The sequence below is a fragment of the Montipora foliosa genome, chromosome 13 (assembly GCF_036669935.1).
Source record: "Montipora foliosa isolate CH-2021 chromosome 13, ASM3666993v2, whole genome shotgun sequence".
In the NCBI taxonomy this organism is placed as follows: Eukaryota; Metazoa; Cnidaria; class Anthozoa; order Scleractinia; family Acroporidae; genus Montipora; species Montipora foliosa.
This window is the reverse complement of record NC_090881.1, coordinates 42,334,700-42,355,133: the sequence shown is the minus strand read 5'-3', so window position 1 is coordinate 42,355,133 and position 20,434 is coordinate 42,334,700. Positions and strand designations below refer to the sequence as shown.

At 38.1% G+C, this 20,434-nt stretch overlaps 1 protein-coding gene across 3 annotated transcripts in view; it reads left to right on the top strand.

The window, feature by feature from the left end:
- The first annotated feature begins 4,256 nt into the window (after window positions 1-4,256).
- The window catches only part of LOC137982329 (hemicentin-1-like), a 59,841-nt gene continuing 43,663 nt past the window's right edge, over window positions 4,257-20,434 (top strand). For all 3 annotated transcript variants that reach the window (XM_068829408.1, XM_068829409.1, XM_068829407.1), the window contains exons 1-4: window positions 4,257-4,415; window positions 4,575-4,904; window positions 10,780-11,043; window positions 16,396-16,659. In XM_068829408.1, coding sequence (XP_068685509.1) covers window positions 4,265-4,415; window positions 4,575-4,904; window positions 10,780-11,043; window positions 16,396-16,659 — 1,009 coding nt within the window. In that variant the 5' untranslated portion in view covers window positions 4,257-4,264. The remainder of the gene's footprint in view (window positions 4,416-4,574; window positions 4,905-10,779; window positions 11,044-16,395; window positions 16,660-20,434) is intronic.

Below are 20,434 nucleotides of genomic sequence, written 5' to 3'. Positions count from 1 at the left end.
TTGCAGATTATTCAAATTTAATCTAGCTTTAGAGAGGTCAAGCGATAAAACATTATTTAACCCTTTCAGTCCTCAGAGTGAGACTTATTTAAAATAGGTTTTACTTTGTCTATTTTACTCGTCAATGGGGGCCGCTTTCACAATGAAATGTGTATCCCTGTGACAATGTACACATCTTACTAGTGGTATGTGTATGTCTTCAAACATGGGGGCCAGTGATATGTGTACGGATCCATCACCCGCCTCCCCTTCCAACCCGTAAGACGTTGTGAATGCACCGTCCAACATTTTGCTACAAAGAGTGAAATCATGAAAGGTGGTGCACTAAAAAAGGCCTTTAAAACTTACAACTATAAAATCAGGTGTTCTTTGTTTAGATTCGCGGGCTGGATAGATCAGATCGTAATAATAGTCGTGAGCGGATTAGCTTTCAGGGTCAGTGTTAGAAAACTAAAACAAGGAAAAGCAAAACAAAAGGGGTAAAGTAACAAATAAGAAGTAAAACATCTGTCATTTTACGGTTGATCCAAGTTTATTTCCTTGATATCTCGTCGAGAATGCTGAAAGTAGCATTTCCGAGCTTCAAGAATTTCAAAATTTTTTGACGAAGAATTTACCCAGAACCCCCCTACGCTTGCTTGTTATTCCCCCCTCCCCCCTCCCCCAATACAAAACACGCTCCGCCGTCCTTGACTTTACATATGGGCGAATAATGCAGCGAAAGTCATCAATTCAACGGTTAAGATTGTGGATGATAAATTATGTGTATGTGTTTACTAAAAAAAAACTCCTAATCCTATAATAGGTAAACCTAAAGGTAAAGTCTGCTACGAGCCTAGAAGGCCCATTAGGCCGGCGCTTATCTCCGGTTTCTGTAGCATGAAGCGACTAGGAGTATTTCTACTCCCTCCTGTATGGGATGCTAGTCCATCGCAGGGTTACCCCCAGCATTAAATTCGCCGGTACCCATTTATACACCTGGGTGGAGAGAGGCACCGTGAGAGTAAAGTGTAACCTAACGGGCTTCCAAATTGGCGGGAATAATAATATCACTGAGCTCGGCTTAGATGATTACCTGTATCCCCTTTTCATAAATTCTGATGTTCTCAATTTAAATGAAGCGCAGAGTGGATAAAGCATGTAACCTCCGAGGGCCGTACCAAGAATAAAGTACATTTACGGCTAAAATTTCACTTGTTTTGGGAAATTTAGAGCACGCTTGAACGGCTTCAGTGTGCCTCTCCTCGAGGGGATACACATATCAGCAGAGATACGTGCATGGGGATAAACCTATCACAATAATAATAATATAATAATAGACCCTTTATTTAACCACAATGCAGCTTGAAACTGAATTACTGGGTTACAACATAATTGAAAAAAATAATTATATTTATATATGTAAAATATATCGTGCTATGATATATACAAGTCGGTACCTAACTATCATACGCAAATGTAAAGAAAGAGCTTGAGCGTTGTGTGCGACATAAGCTCCTGTCTCCATATAATATCTTATTTGAAGAGGAGTTCTCAAGCTATATCTACTTACAGTTCTCGTCTTGGGAAGTAAGAAATTAATTGGGTGGTTGATTAGTGAGACCCTGGTTTAGTCCCTACAAAGCTTCTTCCTCCTGTCTGCCAGGTTACTAAGCTTACAAAGCTAAGTGCGTTTTCATAACTGAGAGATGGAAACGTGTTACCTAGTGCCCTCTTCTGGATAGATTCAAGTTTTCTTGACAGGAATTCAGGGACATCTTGTCATACTTGTATAGCATATTCTAAGATAGGTCGTAGTAGTTGTTAAATACACCTTCAAGATTGAATCATTAGCTACACCTACGCTCCTAAGAATTCTCAGAGAAAAGAGGCACTTAGAGGCCTTCTTAGAAATCTACTCAATGTGGTGAGTCCACTTTAGATCGTTACTTATAATAACACGGAGACGTTTATAAGTGTTAACTCGTTCCACTATGTTGTTACCGATAACAAGTGGTCTCAAGGAGAAATTAAAATTATACATAAAATTTATTAACATTTCTTTGCACCTTTTTGGGTTCAACTTCATGTGATGCTCGGCCGAAAACTGATGTATTATTACGGGCACTGACACATTTCACTGTGACACAGCTAAGTTTACATTCGGAGGCTGGACGGGAGTGCCAATTTGAATCTCCAGGATAGCCTTACAGCATATCCCTTTTCAATAATCCTTGGTCCTCCTTCTTTAAAAGTGCAAATGAATTTAGTTTCAGTGAGAACCGTTTCCTCTCTTCCAACGACACTGACAAAAATGCAGGGGAAATGTTGGTATGGGAAACATGTTCTTTTAATACAAAGAGGTTAAATATGTAGCACAAAGTTTGATAAATACTGCACTGAAATTGGAACTGTTTAGGAGTGATAAAAAACGCTGCTAAATGAATCTGACAAATGGAGCGTTCTTGAATAAGAACAAATGAGAATTAAATCGACGAAAGTGCAAGGCAAGGAAAACTGACTTGAACTTTACTAAATCAAGAACGACTGAACGGATCGAGTATTCTTAGCGCCGATTTACACGGTACGATTTTAATTTAGTCGCATGCGACAAGCTTAAGACAGGCGTGACTTACGATTGTCGCTGCGTTTTAAAACATGTTTTAAATGCCACGATATTTTTTCTGACGAACTGTCATGAAATTTCTTTTCAGGTGTCACAAAATTCCTTTTTGTTTTCGTTAGCTGCGTAGTTTATTCCATAAGGGGAACGAAAGGCGTAAGGCGTGGGTTCAAATTAATTTCCTTTCTACTCATGTAGGCGTGGGTTCGAATCCCACTCCTGACACCAAAAATATATGTGACAATAACCGAGGGTACTCCCTTGGGAAAAATATGAGAAAAAAGAAAAGAAAGGAGAATGCCAAGCCCCTTCCCTCGATCCTGCAACACACTACCATTTACTACACTAGGAAAAAAAGAAAGGTAAAAACTAATTACGGTTGACTATGATACGAAATTAACACTAAATAATTAACGCGAACGGAATAAACTATGCAGCTAACGAAAACAAAAAGGAATTTTGTGACACCTGAAAAGAAATTTCATGACACGTACAGGACAATCGTAAGCGAGTTGTAGGCTTTATTTACACGTAACAATTCGTGTCGTAAGCTTGTCGTTAGCTTGTCGCATGCTACAAAAACCTTACCGTGTAAATCGGCCCTTAGAAGGTCACTTATCCCAGTATTAACCCAGCACACCTAAAAAAACAGAAACTGCATTTATCACAGTAAGCCGTCGAGATAGATCAAAAAAAATCTTTTCGATATTTTGACCTGTATTTGTTCACCCTAAGGATAGTTAATCGAGGGACTGGTTATGAAACCTTCTTCAAACGCGAGAATAATGTTGTCGCAATCGATGTTGAATTGACCATGAACCTTTGTTTTCTTTTGTTTTTGCACGGGTTTACAAACTAGTTGCGCTTAAATGTAATCGAAGGATTTGATTGGTTATTGATTGGTTAGTGCAGGGTCCAGGCCAAAAATACGGACAAAAACATGTAACAAAGGAACTTGTCGAGTTTCATAACTATCTCCTTGCATTAACTATGCCATAAGGTAAAATGTTCTAAGTATGTGGACATTTTTCGTTGACAAACCCCAACTCCTAGAAGATTTTTTGACTCACCCCAGCCCTCTGCTACTTGTATTATTGAAGATGGCTGCGCAAGCAGTCTGCTATTTAGATCTTGCGTAACAAGTCGAACAGCGTGTCACAATCTTCTCTCACACCTTTTGACCAAAAACGATTTAAAGAAATAAATAGATACTTTTTCAAGCGATTATATGATGTGATTAAAGTCGTCAATCGTTCTTAATTTAGTTTTGAGGGGTAATATGATAGAAAATCTCATCGAATAAATTTTGATGCTGAATGTTTATTTGTGTCAATTCAGTTCTTTCGCGGAGGGAGTCTTATGATACCCATTGACAAGGTTAAAAAACAATTTAGAGAAGATCATTTTATGATACAACTTCACAGCAAAACAAAGTGGAGGATCCAGGGGAGGGGCCCGGGGGGCCAAAGCCACCAAAACACCAAAACTATGAAAGGGCAAAAACAAAATATTCGAGAGCGGGCCCACACGTTACCTCCAGGTCTGGATCCGCCACTGAAACAAACTTTGAAACAACGTGGGCTGCTCACATGTACCACATGTACAGTATGCGTGCCTATTTTTTTCAAAAAATATGGCGACTGCTTCGCGCCGATTTTGCATATGCAAATGTATGTGCAAGTAACACGGACGTTAATATTAGAACAGTTTGCCGGAGGAAACGCAGTGTTCGTTTATCGCATCAAAAACGTTATGGTTCTCTTCGTTCGCTTTTCGGCGCTGTTATTCTTCCTTTCCCTGGCTCAAGTAGCAGGTAGGTGTGGATTTGAGTGACAATTTGTTACACTGTAAACAGCTTAGCGTATATCTTAACTTGAAGTGAATGGTTCAACAACAAGGTTGTGACAAAAACATCTATGTTTCGATGGCAAGAGACTGTGCTTGATATGCGCTACTTTCTTTTTTTCTGTAGAATCGCAAGTGACAATTACCAACGAGCCCTCAAATCCACTTCGTGTTTTGGAAACAAAACAAGCAACATTAGAATGGACATACAGCATTGAAGGAAGTACATTTCGTAAGTTGGAGTTTAAAATCTCGGGATCGGATTCTTTCATTGTGGACGCTTTTTTCGTAGGAGCCCCAATCATACGTGATGATCGAGTGACACTGAATATTACGGGAAGAAATGTAACAATCACGTTTGATACCATGAACAGAAATGACAGCGACGATTACTTGTTGATAGTCCAAGCTGCAGACGGAAAGGATAGCTCGTCATCGGTGCAAATCATCGTGAATTGTAAGTAAACTTTACTTTTAACAGCTGTCTTAAGGGTGGATATATGATTACGAATCCACTCACTTTGCTTTCGTTGAAAAAGAGAAAACTGTTTCTTTCCAGTTTGAACTCAAATGGTATGTCACTAAGTGAACATTTGTTGTGTTTTATTCCGGTTTGAGCTGCAGGGCCTGCGGTAACTCATGACTCATCGAATATGGTCTGATACGACTCCGTTCGAAAAAGTCAATCGATCCTTTGATGAATTCATATGATGTGTGTGAAATCATGATATTTTTTTTAAAGGAAGGTGCCATTTGCCGGTTTCGGAATTTCTGTTACAACGTTTGGTGTCTTATTTCCTTGGCTTTGTTGATTTCATAAGTGTTGAAAGCGGCACTTGGAAGGAATGAGCTACAGTGCTGCATCAATCGTTTTGCTTACAGAGGGCAGTTCAAAATGCGGAATCTGGGAACATGTAGAAGCCATGAAATTGCTTACCAGCTAAGAGAATGAGAAATTCAAGGAAATAAAAATGTTAACACCTGTGCTCAAATTGCTTTGGTAAAATTTTTGGTAAAACATTTTGGTGAAAAATTTGTTGAAGTGCGTTTCTACGTAATACGTGTACACACAACATTTGTTATTATTTTTATCACCCTTTTTATTAGTTTCTTGGAAATAAACGAAACTCATATTATCTAGAAAGAGCTCTCGCCTGAAATTTGCATTATTTGATGGGCGTTATTTGGCGAAAAATAAAAATAAAAATTAAAAAAACAAGAATCGTTTTAAAAGAAGTAAATTCGTTGAAGTAATCGTTGAAATTAACTTAGCCGTGGAAGATCTGCATATCTTTTCGCTTTTCTCAGAATGTTTGGATGTACATGCATGTTTCTAAGCTTCTGTTTATATTGCTAATTTTCAAAAGTGGCACAAAAGCTCGTGTTTGATGACAAGCTTATACCTTCTGATTTAACGTTTTGAAAATGCATAATTGATATTGCCCCAGGGTGTTAAGTTGTTAGTCATACCTGTGAATAGTCGTTGGTAGGAAATTACGTGCACTGTCATGGTTGTAATATCACAAAATATTGAATTGTAATGTGATAGCTGTTTTCCTTTGATGCAAAAACTATTTTCTAGTTTATTCCATGAAGCATTCCTCTGTCTTTGAATTTTGTTCATCTTGTGCACTGAAGGATGGCAAATATTGTCCTTGCTAATGGCATAATTTTTTTGTTGACCTTTTCAAGTTTAAGTTAACCTCAATTTCATATCATCCTGGCAGAGTTATGAAGATGTGTGAAAAAGTTGAGTTTCCTAGTTATCTGAAAGTTGAGAAAAATTTACAGCCAAAAACGCCGTGGTTCACACCAAAATAAAGGTCAAAACGCTGAGTTAGAGTGCAACTGATTCAATTTGTGCTCATGTCATCCATGACTTAAATGGTTCCCTATACAAGCAAGGAGGACAATATAGTTGTGGACTTCAGGAACAGAAAGCAGAAGTGTTGATGTTTTGTTTGCAGTGTTGTTTTAGTTTTGTAACATGTAGAAGTTTTAACTTGCGGGATGTGACATAATTGAAGGCATTAAAGGTCATTAACAATCGTTCCTTGCTTTTAATCACAGAAATTAAAATATTATCAAGCATTCCTTTCTGCCTTGGAATTCTTTCTTTTCTTCCTGTGCACTGAAGAATGGCACATGTGGTGTCTTTGGTCAAGTATTCAAATGGATCATGTTTGCTACAATGATTTTATCATGTATTATACAAAATTTTAAATTAATTAATTGATAAGAATATTTATTTAGGCTCTTTGGAGAAAAGGAAGCATTCAGCATAATAACTATTTTATATAACAATGCTGCCTTTCCATGCCAGGCAAAAATGAAATTCATTGTTATTAACACTGTTCAAAGATCAAACAGCATGTGATGCATGCCTTTCATGATCTACAAACTACTTTCATTACTGTAGTTTAATTGAATATTCAAGTTTGCTGCAGTCAGATTGTTTAATATGTGTTATCCTTCTATTATACTTAATACTGTAGTTGACTTACATACATTACAACATATTGATTGGAAAAAGTCAGAATGAAAATTCATGATTAAATTTTCATTTGATAAAATTAAGCAAATTGAAAAGGCAACAATCTAATTTACATCAGAACACTGAAAGCTGTGAAGGATGAATCAGTCCAAAGTTCAATTCAGGTGCCTTCTTTCTTTTTAAAAATATGGCTCAGTTTTCAAACTTAGATGTTTAATTGTTTCCCACACAGATTTTGCAATTTCATTTGAGTCTACCATGCAGTTTTTTTTACATGTAGCATTCATTGTTAAAAGATTTTACATCTTTCTTACATGCTGCATACTTTTCAAAATTTAATGTTACATTGCCTCCTTCTACATACTGAATTGGTGTATTAAAGGAGAGTCTTATTAGAAACGATTTAGAAATACATGAAACAAGAAATATAAGTGACAGAAACCAACGTTTCGGTGCATCTTGCGCCATTATCAAGGTTACAAAGATAAAATGCGGTTTGTGAAAAGGCTAAGTTTCAACTTAGCCTTTTCACAAACCGCATTTTATCTTTGTAACCTTGATGATGGCGCAAGATGCACCGAAACATCGTTTTCTGTCACTTATATTTCTTGTTTAAAGGAGAGTCACATTAAAAAATGCTGTTTTTACAGTGAAATGAAACCTCTTTTTTAAGGCAGGACCATAAACTGAAAATTAGTAGCCATGAGGCCCACATCAGTGATGTTTCCTTTGTTATTTGTTGATTACATGTATATCTTAGCTCTCTGCAGTCATATAAAATAGGGTGAGGGAACTATACGTTGTATTAATAACAGTTGATTCACTCTACATTTACAATACACAACAACAAAAAAAAAAAGGATATATTTTTATTTCATAATTCAAAAGAAAAAACACTTACAAGAGCCTACAAAAATTAATGGCTTCTAATCAATACCGTAGATTATGAAACCCTTTTTCCTGACTTTTCAAAGTTTTGTTTTTACTTGCCTTTGATTATTATGAATTCAAAGTAAGCAAAAGATAGAGGAAATAACTAAGCAAATTCAAAATCAACAAGACATCATTTATGTTTTAGTTCTTTTATTCCTTGGACTATAATTCAATATTGTTGCCTCTGCCATCCTAAGGAGATTCATCAATGAACAATGTCCTAAAAAGCTCTGTGAAAGAAAAGTAGAATCGGTTATCATGCACTGTATGCCTAACCCCAATCTTTATGCTAACCATTTAAAATCAGTGCCTAATACTCATGAAAATCTAAGCTGCACTAAGTTCATCTCCTTTCCTCTAGCTGACCAATTTACTAACCAATATATTACACATACTTACTAATAATTGATGGGTTTTTGTTGATATTTCCTACTATCAATAATTTCAACCTAGTTTAAAATAAAATGACCTAGATTGAAACAAAATGACCTAGTTTGGTTGCAATTAACCTAAGGAACAAAATGACCTACAACAAAGACAAACAAAGTTACGGGCCGCGATAGCATTTCGCCATGGTTACTTGCAACTGCTGTAACATCTATCGCCATGCCGCTGACTAACCTATATCTACGTAGCTTGAGAGAAGCGAAAGTTTACGATGACTTGAAGGTTGCTAGAATAAATCCTAAATTTAAGAAATACGACGAGTCAGATAGAGGAAATTATCGCTCATTGTCTATGCTAAGTGTAGCAAGCAAAATCCTTGAGTCTTGTGTCATTGACTCTATTGTTGACCGTACGTATCTTCACTCATAACCAGCGGGTAAGGGAATATCAGTGGGCCTACCACAAAGGCCACTCTACCGATTTATTCTTAGCACACCTAACTGAGACCTGGAGATCAAGGCTGTTGCCTAACAGGAGCCCGGTAGCCTGGGGCTCCCAAAGAATAGCTCTGGGCTCCTTAATTTTTCACACAACACCTTTCACTTCGTATGTTGGGCTCCTAAGTTCTCAGAGTTTAGCTCTGAGGGCCCCTTTAAAATTTTCTTAGGCAGCAGCCTTGGAGATGCACCTTAGACTCCAACCTTGTTGTTGGCGTACTATTTATTGATTTCCAAAAAGCGTTTGACAGCATTTCCCTACAAACTCAAGGGATCAAGGGAAACCTACTCGCCTGGGCAAGAGACTACTTGAGTGAAAGAAAACAATACAATCCAGCCTGAGTGTCCCTCAGGGGTCCATGCTGGGTCAACCACTTTTTGCCCTATATACCGGCGATTTACCCGAGGCTGTTAGTTCCGCCTCTCTATACATGTATGCCGACGACACAACCATCTATTGTATAGGTGAGTCAGTGGACTCCGTTTACAAACATGCTCAATAACGCACTAAAGGAATTAGAAGGTTGGAGTTCAAAGTACAAACTGGTTCCTCACCCCAAAAAGTGTGAAGCAATGATGTTACTATGAGGCAGTTTTACTTTCCTGCTCAACGCTCTCACAATGTTCAATCACACCATAAAATGGGTCAGCCACACACGACTACATGTATTAGGCGTAACCATAGATGATAAACTTACATGGGCTCAACATATTTCTGAAGTGAAGAAAAGTGTTGTTAACAAATTAAATTTACTAAAGCGTAGTTCCTTTTTACCACGTAACATACTCCTAGATTTATATTTTAAGAGAATTTTACCCTCTGCTTCCTATGCGTTGCCGATATGGGGAAGTTTTACTTACAAGGATGGGTTCCTTGCCCTGGAATCTCCACACTGTAGAGCTGCTAAGTTAATATACAGCCTTCTGCGAGATATGCCCACCACAGAAGTACTTAAGACTGCCAAATGGGATTCCTTACACTTTAATTATGTACATGTACAAAGTCTAGTCATGATTGTATCCTTCCCTCTATGGGTCATATTTTAACCAAGAAGACTTATCCATCATTTACGTACTACGAACAGGGTAACAGTGCCTCGCTTTGACACATATTTTTTGAAAAATTCAATAGCATTCAGAGCTTCTATTGCACATGTGGAATCTCCTCACTCCAGATCTTGCAAAGACATCCAATATCAAGAACTATCCGACAAATTACTAAATGCGACAAATTACGTAATTTAGACTTTCATGCAGAATCTCCGCAAACAATGCCCCACAATAATGATAACAATTTTCTATATGTATATACTAAGACGATTTTAATGCTTTAATCACCGTTGTGTTGAAATAAAAGCTCTTCTATTGTATTGTATTGTATCTAGATCTGAAAGTTTTTCGTGCCGTTTCTGTTACATAAACTTGTAAAACTGTTTGAATCTTGCAAGCAACTACTGTAACATGTATTTCAAACAGCTAATTAAGAAGATTTAGTTTTTCAGATTTTGACACTCCAATCTTTCTGGCAGTTGAACCTTTTTTTCCATTTGACTTCGACTAGTTTCCTTGCCCGCGAGCCGCATTAACCTTGTAAATCCTGGTAACAGAAACACATTCTTTAGATCTCCATTTTTAGTCTCTAGTGTGGACGGCCGAATATGATGTGTAAACACATGTGGATGCAGATCTTTTTATCTGTTTTCAGGAACCTATTGAAAAAAGAGGGTTTCAAAAACGCATTTGTGTGGATGGGCCCTTAATTAATTGTACATGTACAGGGTTTCCCAATGGACAACGAAGCCTTTATCAAGGCAACCAAATTTACGGGTTTAGTTGGCCACTTTTGAAACAGGGACAGCCTCACCGTGGAAGATTTTTTAATTTTTGAGCACTGTTAATAACCAATATTCTCAATTGTTTGGAAGATTTAATTTACTAGTCTAAGATCATACCTGTTATGACAGTTGTCCTGCAATTTGATGATTATTAAATAAATATTTATAATCTTGATTTTTTTGCAGACGCGCCATCATTGACAGCAAGAGCCCAGGACCAAGTTGTGGTGGAAGGTGGCTCTTCAATCCAATTAAACTGCGCTGCAGATGGTGAACCAAAACCAAACATCACCTGGACAAAAGTAAGTAATGGTAGCGACGGTGACATACTTTCTACTGGTGAAAACTTGGTACTGCCCAACAACAGATCAAGTGAGGGAACATATCGCTGCAGTGCAAGCAATGGCATTGGAAATGATGTTAACCACACTGCCACTGTGGTGGTAATTTGTGAGTATTTTAAGCTTTTTTGAAGACAGTCATCTCATTAAAGCCCCATTTTAAGATAGTTGTACATATATGTATTTTTGATATGATTGTATCTACATGTACAGTGTAGTATACATGTACATGACTGTTTAATTTATAGATAATAATAATAATAATATATGACCTGCTAATTGCCCTTGCTCGCAGTTGGAGACTTGATTGCTAAGGGTATGCTGCTGTCTAGGGGCTCGAGCACAACCCATGTATGACCTCGAAGCACAGTGCCACAGGCGATACCTCGTCTTTGCTGTGGGTAGTGGGCGTGTGCCACTGAGGTTATGCCAATTTTTTTCCCTGGGTAAAACCGAGGTGCAATTTGCCGTGGGAGAAAGGACGAGGCTTGCCGTGGGAAAGAACAATAATGATCTGTTGCACTTGTCAACGAAGTAGAAGACTGTCAAATTTGAGATCTCTTGTGTGAAGAATCGGGTCTTAATGCAAGAAAATAATTGTAATGAAAATGAGAAAGTGTGCAATTTACGAAAGGACTCAAATTTTGTAATCTTTTCATAAAATGTAAAATCAAAGACTTCTTTAAAGATACATTGTACACAGAATGATACTGTTAACTACAGTTACAATGTAAGCGACATTTAATTGTATTGTCCATTGCGAACGAAACACTCGTCGTTATCCAGGCCGTACGTAATACTGTACTGTATGTGTGCATGAGAAATTTGTTTCAATTGGTTTTGAAAAAGGGTTGATCATATCTCTTTTCGTCTAAGCCTGACCTCATTTTATTTAATCAAGCTTGTGTGATTGTCTTTGTTTTTTCATCACCATTTCGGTGAAAAGCAAGTATTCCTTCCACATACATGTAATTATAATTGCTAAACTTGTCAATTTTCAATTTTAATTGATACATTCTTGCGAGGCATCAGAGCCTTTGCCGGTACTATTTTGAGAGCAACCGCACCGACAAATAATTACTGGGTTGCCTATGGCAAACCAGTCGAGGTTTTCATTCATTCATTTCATTTTTCATTCATTCAGTTTCGTTTAGTTTGTTTGTTTTATTTATTTTCTTTTTTTTAGTTTTTTTTTTTCCGTGTCGGTAAAAGTCTTGCCTGTCACTCCCCTGGTAAGTGGTGTCTTTGTGCATAGAGCCTTCTGCGTGTATTTTCTTAGGATCGAGAGGGTAGTGGAACTGCGTAGATTTCTCTGGTGGACACAGTAGAATCATTAACTTAGCCTGCAATGGCGTCGAAAGTCATGTAACGCGAATGGCGTTTTAGTGGATCCTTAAACAAAATATACCCTTATGGAGCTCAATAATGGAAAGTCAGTCGGATAAACTGGGCAGGAATCTCAAAAGTGACGAGTACTGGACTTCGACAACAATCTATCGCCCGTCGAGACGAAAAGGATTCTGTGGTATTTTCTGCCTTTGTGAATTATAATATCATGTTGTGTATTGAATTTCCGAGCTTTAGGTTGAAATGTGATATGGGAGACGTTTTTTAGTATTGCTCTGTAAGCAGGAAGGGTTCACAGGCCTGTTGGAAGCTTGCTTGAGTTTCAACAAAATGAGCCCCAAAATCAGTGAAAAATTGTGACGCAGATGAATAATAAAGTAGCTGCCATTTCCAAAATGATGAAATTACCTGGTGATAAGTAACGTCGAACGCGTCTTGGAGAGTAAATTTTGACTTTGCATAAACAAGAGTTGTGCGATTGTGATCTTTGTTTTGACTTCGCTCATTTCATTGTCAAACTTTTTAACACTTGACAGAAAAAGAAACTTACAAAAACCCGGTAACTTGCCATCATTTGACACACTGCAGATGCTTCACTGTTTGGCGCGTAAACAGGCCGCGGTAACTTCATCACGGCGCCCGCTGAATTCCGGCGATGTCACTTTCGATTTTGCGATTTATTTGTGCAGCCAAAACGTACAATAACAAAATTGAACGTTGCAAAAATCCCCCAAAACGTTTGTCGCTGATCGTAACTTTTTATATTCTATATTCACGGTTCAAAATAAATGTTGTTTTCATGTCGTAAATATGTTATTCTCGAGCGATCGTCCTGGAAACTTCCTTCTGCTCTTTCTCTACTGTGTATCAATATTTATTTACTTTTGCATCAATATTTGTTTTTGCATAAAGCAAGCTAACAAAATCTGTACCTTGCTGAGTTCGCATTTGTTAGCGTTAATTGTATTTTCGGTCCGATGCTTCTGTTTTATGAAGGGTATATTATTTCGGTCTCCCATCCAAACACTAACCCCGCCCAACAGGGATTAACTTCAGTGAACTTCGGTATTACAAAGCTGTCAGATGCTCAGAGGGCACGCTTAATTAAACTTGTGGTGAAAAGAAGTTTATCAACATGTCAGCCCAGAAGCCAGTGTTTCTCACTTCCCATTTATTTTCTTCAATCTTTCTGGGTTCAGTACTTTGCTAGTAACCACATGTCTTCTCAGACTATTTACCCAACACTTCTACCATGGCACTACAATGGTTGACAATACCAAAACAATATCGTGCACTGTTAGAGCTACATATTACGCAAGGACAGGTCTGTTTCGTCATACGAACGTGTGAGGACCTGTGAGCCAAAGGGCCTCGTCTGGTATGACTTCTTAATGACCGGCCAACTTGAAAAAAATTGTCTGGAATGGTGCACGTACCACAGGCAACCCAGTGTACCCTCACGGAGGGTCTAGTTTAAGAATGGTTTCTTTTTTCATTACTTTTATCGGCAAAAAATTGTTATGTGTAATTGTGGCAATTGCAGCATGTTGATTGTGCATGGAAAACAAATTTAAGAAGAGACCTTGATTAGTGGAGAAGTGAAGTCTCTCAATTATCTGAATGCTCATCGTTTGTATGTGAATTATAAAAAAATGCAAATCCAGCAAGTGAAACAAACTTAGAAATTTTGAAATGTCGGCTAAAGAACGACATAATTCCTAACTTGACATAAGCTAATGTTCGAACCATCTTTGCTCCTGTGCGCGTGTTGTGCTCTTTTGGCAGCCGGTCATCACTCGTGATGAATTTGCGTATTAAAGCCACACGGATATGCACCAATGATCAAATATTAACCATGCAGAGCACGAAAGCAATCTTTTCTATTAAGATCAAATAATTTTCGACTAGTTCAGGGGTTTCATATCCTGGGTTCTTTCCCTGGAATTTGTTACTCTAAAGCTAAACAACAGTGCAACATCACCTTACGACCACCCCATTAATACGACCACTTTTTTTGGCCCGAGCAAAAGCCGTCACGTTCTCTTATCTGAAAACCCCATTAATCCGACCACCCAGTTATTATGACCAATGACCACCTTTTGAAGGCCTCAGTCCTTATTAATTTTCTTTATAAAATTACCCCATTAATTCGACTGGTTAATTTCCTGTAGTGTCAATGGGAAAAAAAATTGTAGATGGTAATTTTTGATCCACCAGTTTTTTCTCAAACTTCCAGTTTGACTGGGAGGATACTTGTACAATGTCCGTTCTTTTGTGAAGTAGCGCATGAAGGAGGATAGGAAACAAATGATGCTGGTGAAAGAGGGGTTAAAATTAGTGAGGGTGAAATGAACATTCACCTCTCGCAAATGCCATGTCCAAAATAACTTCACATATGGAAGCGTCATCTGACTTGCAATACTTTGAATTTTCGAGAGGCAGTACTGCATGGGCAATACGAAAACTGTTTGGGTTCACCGTTCTTAACCTTAACCTTTACAAGGAAGATAACAAGCTATGTCAATCATAATTCATGTCAATTCCTACTGAAGGAATTTCGCAATGTATTTCAAACAGCCAAGGAGATTTAGTTTTTCGGATTTTGACACTGCAATCTTTGTGGCAGTAGAACCTTCAACTAGTTTCCTTGCCCACATGCCGGATTAACCTCGTTTTTTCCTGTTGATTTATGGCTGGTTGCGTTTGGGCCAATTAAATTAAGCGGAAAAAACTCAGTCAGTAACTTATGGTGCAGACCTCGAACTCGGTTAGTAAGATGTATGTATCTCAAGTATCGCAAAATTGTGACTGGATTTTTTTGTAAAAATCAAGCCCTGCAGGGAACTAGTTGAAGTAAAGCAGAATGTTCAACTGCCACAAATTGGCTTTTTGAAACAGGTGCTTGCAAGAATCAAACAGTTTTACATAGTTACATGTAAATAATGTATTAAACATTAGACCCTTTTGTAGAATCATAGCTTGCATGCTATCTAAGAGATGTAATAATAATATTTTTATTGTGAACTACAGTGCTTGGAATTAGCGGTTGTCCAATCGTCCGAGGCTACGTGAAAGTTTACCAAGGGACTAGTTTGTGGTAAAATGAAAAGGTTGGTTCCCCGAACAAAAAGCAATGGACAACCCAGACAGAAATAGAAAATGTGTTACAGGGTTCGCACGCCGGTCCTGAAAATCCTGGAAAGTCCTGCAAATTTATTGTGGTATTTTCCACGCCTGGAAAGTCCTGGAAAAGGGTTACTGCTCCTGGAAAGTTCTGGAAATCTGTTAAACTCAAGTGAAAAATATTAAATATATGGCAGGCAGTAAGGAGAATTAACATTGAGATCTTAGGAGTGAAAAGGTTAATTAATGTGAATTTTAGGTCCTTGAAAAATCAATCTGAGTCCTGGAAAGTCCTGGAAAAGTTCTGGAAATTTGTTTCTGAAAAAGGGTACAAACCCTGGTATATTACATAAGCAGCACTTGACAGTTTTCTGTGGTCAATGTCTGATAGTAGTGTGAAGTTAACAATAATTAATTTGCCGCAGTTGAGCATTTTCCCGTGTTTTGAATATCGGGGGGCTTCTTACAAAAAATTGTCAGATAGGAAAATTCACATGTGTGATGTCATAATCACATGCATGCCTCGACACTTTCGTGTGCACCAAGACGAAAAACAAAGCCTGGTAACAGAAATGCATCTTTAGATCTCCGTTTCCAGTCTCTAGTGTGGACAGCCGAAAATGATGTGAAAACACATTTGGACGCAGATCTTTTTACCCATTTTCAGGGACCCGGTAGGTTCTTGAAAAAGGAGGTTTTCGAAAACGCATTAGTGTGGATGGGCCCTTAATCGTACAGTACATGTACAGGGTTTCCCAATGGACAACCAAGCATTTATCAGGGCAACCAAATTTACGGGTTTAGTTGCCCGCTTTTGAAACATGGACAACCTGGAATTTTAACTAAAATTTCAAGCACTGTTAACTAATAGCCAATATTCTTAGTAACTGTTGTTTGGAAGATTAATTTACTAGTCTAAGATCATACCTGTTATTACAGTTGTCCTGCAATTTGATGATTATTAATATTTATAATCTTGATTTTTTTGCAGACCCGCCATCATTGACAACAAGAGCCCAGGACCAAGTTGTGGTGGAAGGTGGCTCTCCAATCCAATTAAACTGCGTTGCAGATGGTAAACCAAAACCAAACATCACCTGGACAAAAGTAAGTAATGGTAGCGACGGTGACATACTTTCTACTGGTGAAAACTTGGTACTGCCCAACAACAGATCAAGTGAGGGAACATATCGCTGCAAAGCAAGCAATGGCATTGGAAATGATGTTAACCACACTGCCACTGTGGTGGTACATTGTGAGTATTTTTAGCTTTTTGAAGACAGTCATCTCTTTAAAGCCCCATTTTAAGATACAGGTAGTTACATGTATATTTTTGATCATTATGATTGTATCTAGTATACATGACTGTTCAATTTATAGATATTAATAAGAATGATGATGTCCTTCCTTTGTGGTGCAAATTAGCTACGAAAGCTCTTAAGGGACATTAAATGTTTTCTAAATTGGTGCTTGTTTTTCAAAGTTAAGAGAATTTGCGGCTGAAATTGGAGTTTGTATAATTAGGAAATTATAATACGCTAACAGGAGCTCAAGAGTAGAGGCACTAACTCCCAGAGACACTGAAGACTCGCTGAGCTCCACTCATTTTAGAATACCACAGTCTTTAATATGTTTACTTCGCAAAAGCCTTCTCCACAATACAATTAAAATGAAACAAAACAGAGATGGGCGTCATGCAGACACTCAACGTTCTCATTTAATTTGCTTGTTTTCGCAAAGTTCTCTTGTCCATATTTTTTTTGTTTTTTTGTCGTAAACTGGATTCTGATCACATCCATCAATCACAGCCAGCCACGAGGGTAAGCCCTCAGGCAAAAGAGTTTTTTCTATTATTTACAAGGCTGCTTTTATACTTTTACTCTAGCTGAGCATCTAGAATGTTCTTTCGCTATTTTATAGTCTATTACAAAGTGTATACTATTGTGGAAACTTCTGAGTCACATGGAAGATATTTCTGAAATATTGCACATTCTTATATAATTCTAGAAAAGTCTGGAATTGCATGACAGATAAACTAAAAATAATTCTGATCCTCATAACAATAGTTTGCATAAGAATTATTAAAAAAATGCAACCAGCAAGTGGAACAAACTTGTCAATGGAAAATGTTGAAATTTTTGAAATTTCTTAACTTGACATAGTCTTATGTGCGAACCATATCTTTTCTCCCGTGCTCACGTTGTGCTCTTTTGGCAGCCGGCTGTCACTCGTGATGAATTTGCTTATTAAAGCCACGCCAATATGCACCATTGATAAAATATTAACCAGAGCATGAAAACAATCTTTTCAATTAAGATCAAATAATTTTCGACTAGTTCAGGGCTTTCATGTCATGGGTTCTTTCCTTGGAATTTGTTACTCTAAACAACAGTGCAACCCCACCTTATGAGCACCCCGTTAATACGACCAAATTTTTTATGGTCCGACCAAAAGCCTTCACGTTCTCTTATCTGAAAACCCCGTTAATACGACCACCCCGGCCGTTATTACGACTAATGACCACCTTTTGGAGTCCTCAGTCCTTATTTTCTTTTTAAAATTACCCTGTTAATACGACATAAAATTGAATGTCACTTCAATGGAAAATAACTGTAGATGGCAATTTTGATCCACCAGTTTTTCTCGAACTTCAGACAACTGGGAGGATACATACATGTACATTTGTACGGCCTTTTGAGAAGTAGTGCATGAAGGAGGAGAGGAAACAAATGATGCTGGTGAAAGAGGGATTAGTGAGGATAAAATCAGTGTTGACCTCCGGCAAATGCCATGCCCAAAATAACTTCATATGTGGAAGGGTCATCTGACTTGAAAGATGTTTTGAATTTTTGAGAGCCACTGGGCAATATAAAAACTGCTAACATCTCTTGATTGGGTGCAAAATGGTTGGCTTAAAGGCCCATGCGCTGTATGTTCACCCTTCAGGCATTGCGTGCTGCGGAACAATAATACCGCCAAAGCTGAAATTCATCCAGTCACATCACTACGATAAGCAATGTGAATTTCCACAACAAAAACACAGGGCAGAAAATCCTGTTGGTTGAAGGTGGGCTTTTAACCATTAAGACAAAGCCAACCGATACACACAGATTTTTTTCGAAACTGTTTCAACTTGCTGATTTGTACTGTAAGTAAGCGTGCTGTAAGCTACAATATGATGAAATGGCTCTTTTTTACCATGAGAGGCCATATCCTATTGAGGAACTGAAAGATGTGATTGTTTTTCAGCATTACATGCACTCGCTTTTGTTCAGCTGCAAGGCTGAAAAAACAACTTTAAAAAGGTGGTGGCCTCACGGTTTAGTGCGCTCGACTGTGGATCGAGTGGTCCGAGTTTGGGGCACTGACCTGATACATTGTGTTGTGTTCTTGGGCAAGACAGTTTTTTCTCATGGTGCCTCCCCGTACGAAAATTCTGGGCGAGACGCGGGCGAGATTCGGGCCATAAAAAGTCTCGCTGATGAGCGATACAGAGCCTGACGATAATCAGTCTGACAGGAGGGATAAAAATTGAACGATAAATGAGCGAGAATGGAGCGGGACATTTGTACTACTCTGACATTTGGACGATATTCTGAGCGATAAACGGGCAAGATTCAGGTCCATAAAAAAACAAAAAAATCACGCTAATGAACAATACATTTTTATGGGCGTGACGTTAGTTTATGGCTTATAATTTCGGGTGTCACGAAAACTAAGACCAAAGACCTGGTGTTAGCTTTCGTAGTACGAAAACTACAACCCCGCTTCTTAGTTTATTACCGCTTTGTTAATAGCGGTAATTACGGGAAAGAAACCCGGGAAAACTTACCGCTACTCAGAGATTTGGGCGCTGTATGTTGTTTCCTCACACGATTAAGTTTAAACAGACACAACGCCATGAGAAGCTTGAATGTTGTGCGACCTTGCGTGACAGAAAAAAAGTGGCATTTATTGGCACGGAAACTAAAGATAGGGTCTTTCGGAGAACGAGAAACTCTTGTCTGTTAACCCTTTGGTTATAGCAAGAGTCCATGTTTTGGTTGTAACCACTAAAAATGTGATACACGCATTTTTCTGTCAGCACACATCTTCCAGTTTCAGAACAAGTCCACAATTTAGCCGTAAGTCATGAATGCAAACAGTAAACGGATGCCTGTAGATGGTCAATTTTATTATGATGCCTGATAGGGGACTGAATAGTTTTACTTGTAAGACATAAGTGATTTTCTTTAAGTTTCTCCGTATTTATCTGACTCACAAGCTTATTTCTCAGCTTATTACTATGAGGATATGAAGTATCATCTGTCAGGGGGTGAGCGTACATCGCGCCATCCTGGTACTTTGACGCATTATTTATAAGAAACATTGAAATCAGTATAAACAGAAACGAAACAGGCCATAATTGAAACTATGCCTACTTTGATAGTGCCATTATAAATTATAAACTAGGATTTTCCCTTGGCAGAAAATCGGCCTACTGTGGGAATACCGAGGGATAGTCACGACAGGGTGACGCAGCAAGTGAGTTCCTGTGCGAGTCTAATACTTTCAACCAAAGTCAGATGACAGCATTGACAACAACGCAAATTTCAGATTTCTCATGAAGCAAAGCAAATGAGAATGTTGCGTGACTGTGTGACGACTCTGTTTTGTTTCTTTTTAATTGTATTGTGGTGAAGACATTAAAATGCTGTTTAAAAGTGTGGAGCTCAACGAGTCTTCATGTGGTGTCTCTGGGAGTTTAATAGCACTCCTACTCTTGGGCTCCTGTCAGTTTACAGTATATTCTCCACAATAACTCCACTTTCAGCCGAAAATGTTCTTGATTTTGAAAAACGAACTCTGATTTTCCCGCAGACAAACTTCTATGCTTGCAAGAACCAACTTTAATTTTTAAACACACAAAAAGTCTGATTTAGAAAAAGAACTAAATAAATATGTCCCTTAAGAGCTACGATAGCTTTCATAGCTTCGGTAGGTTCCTCAAATATTTTGACTAATTTTCACATAAATGAAGGACAGATGCT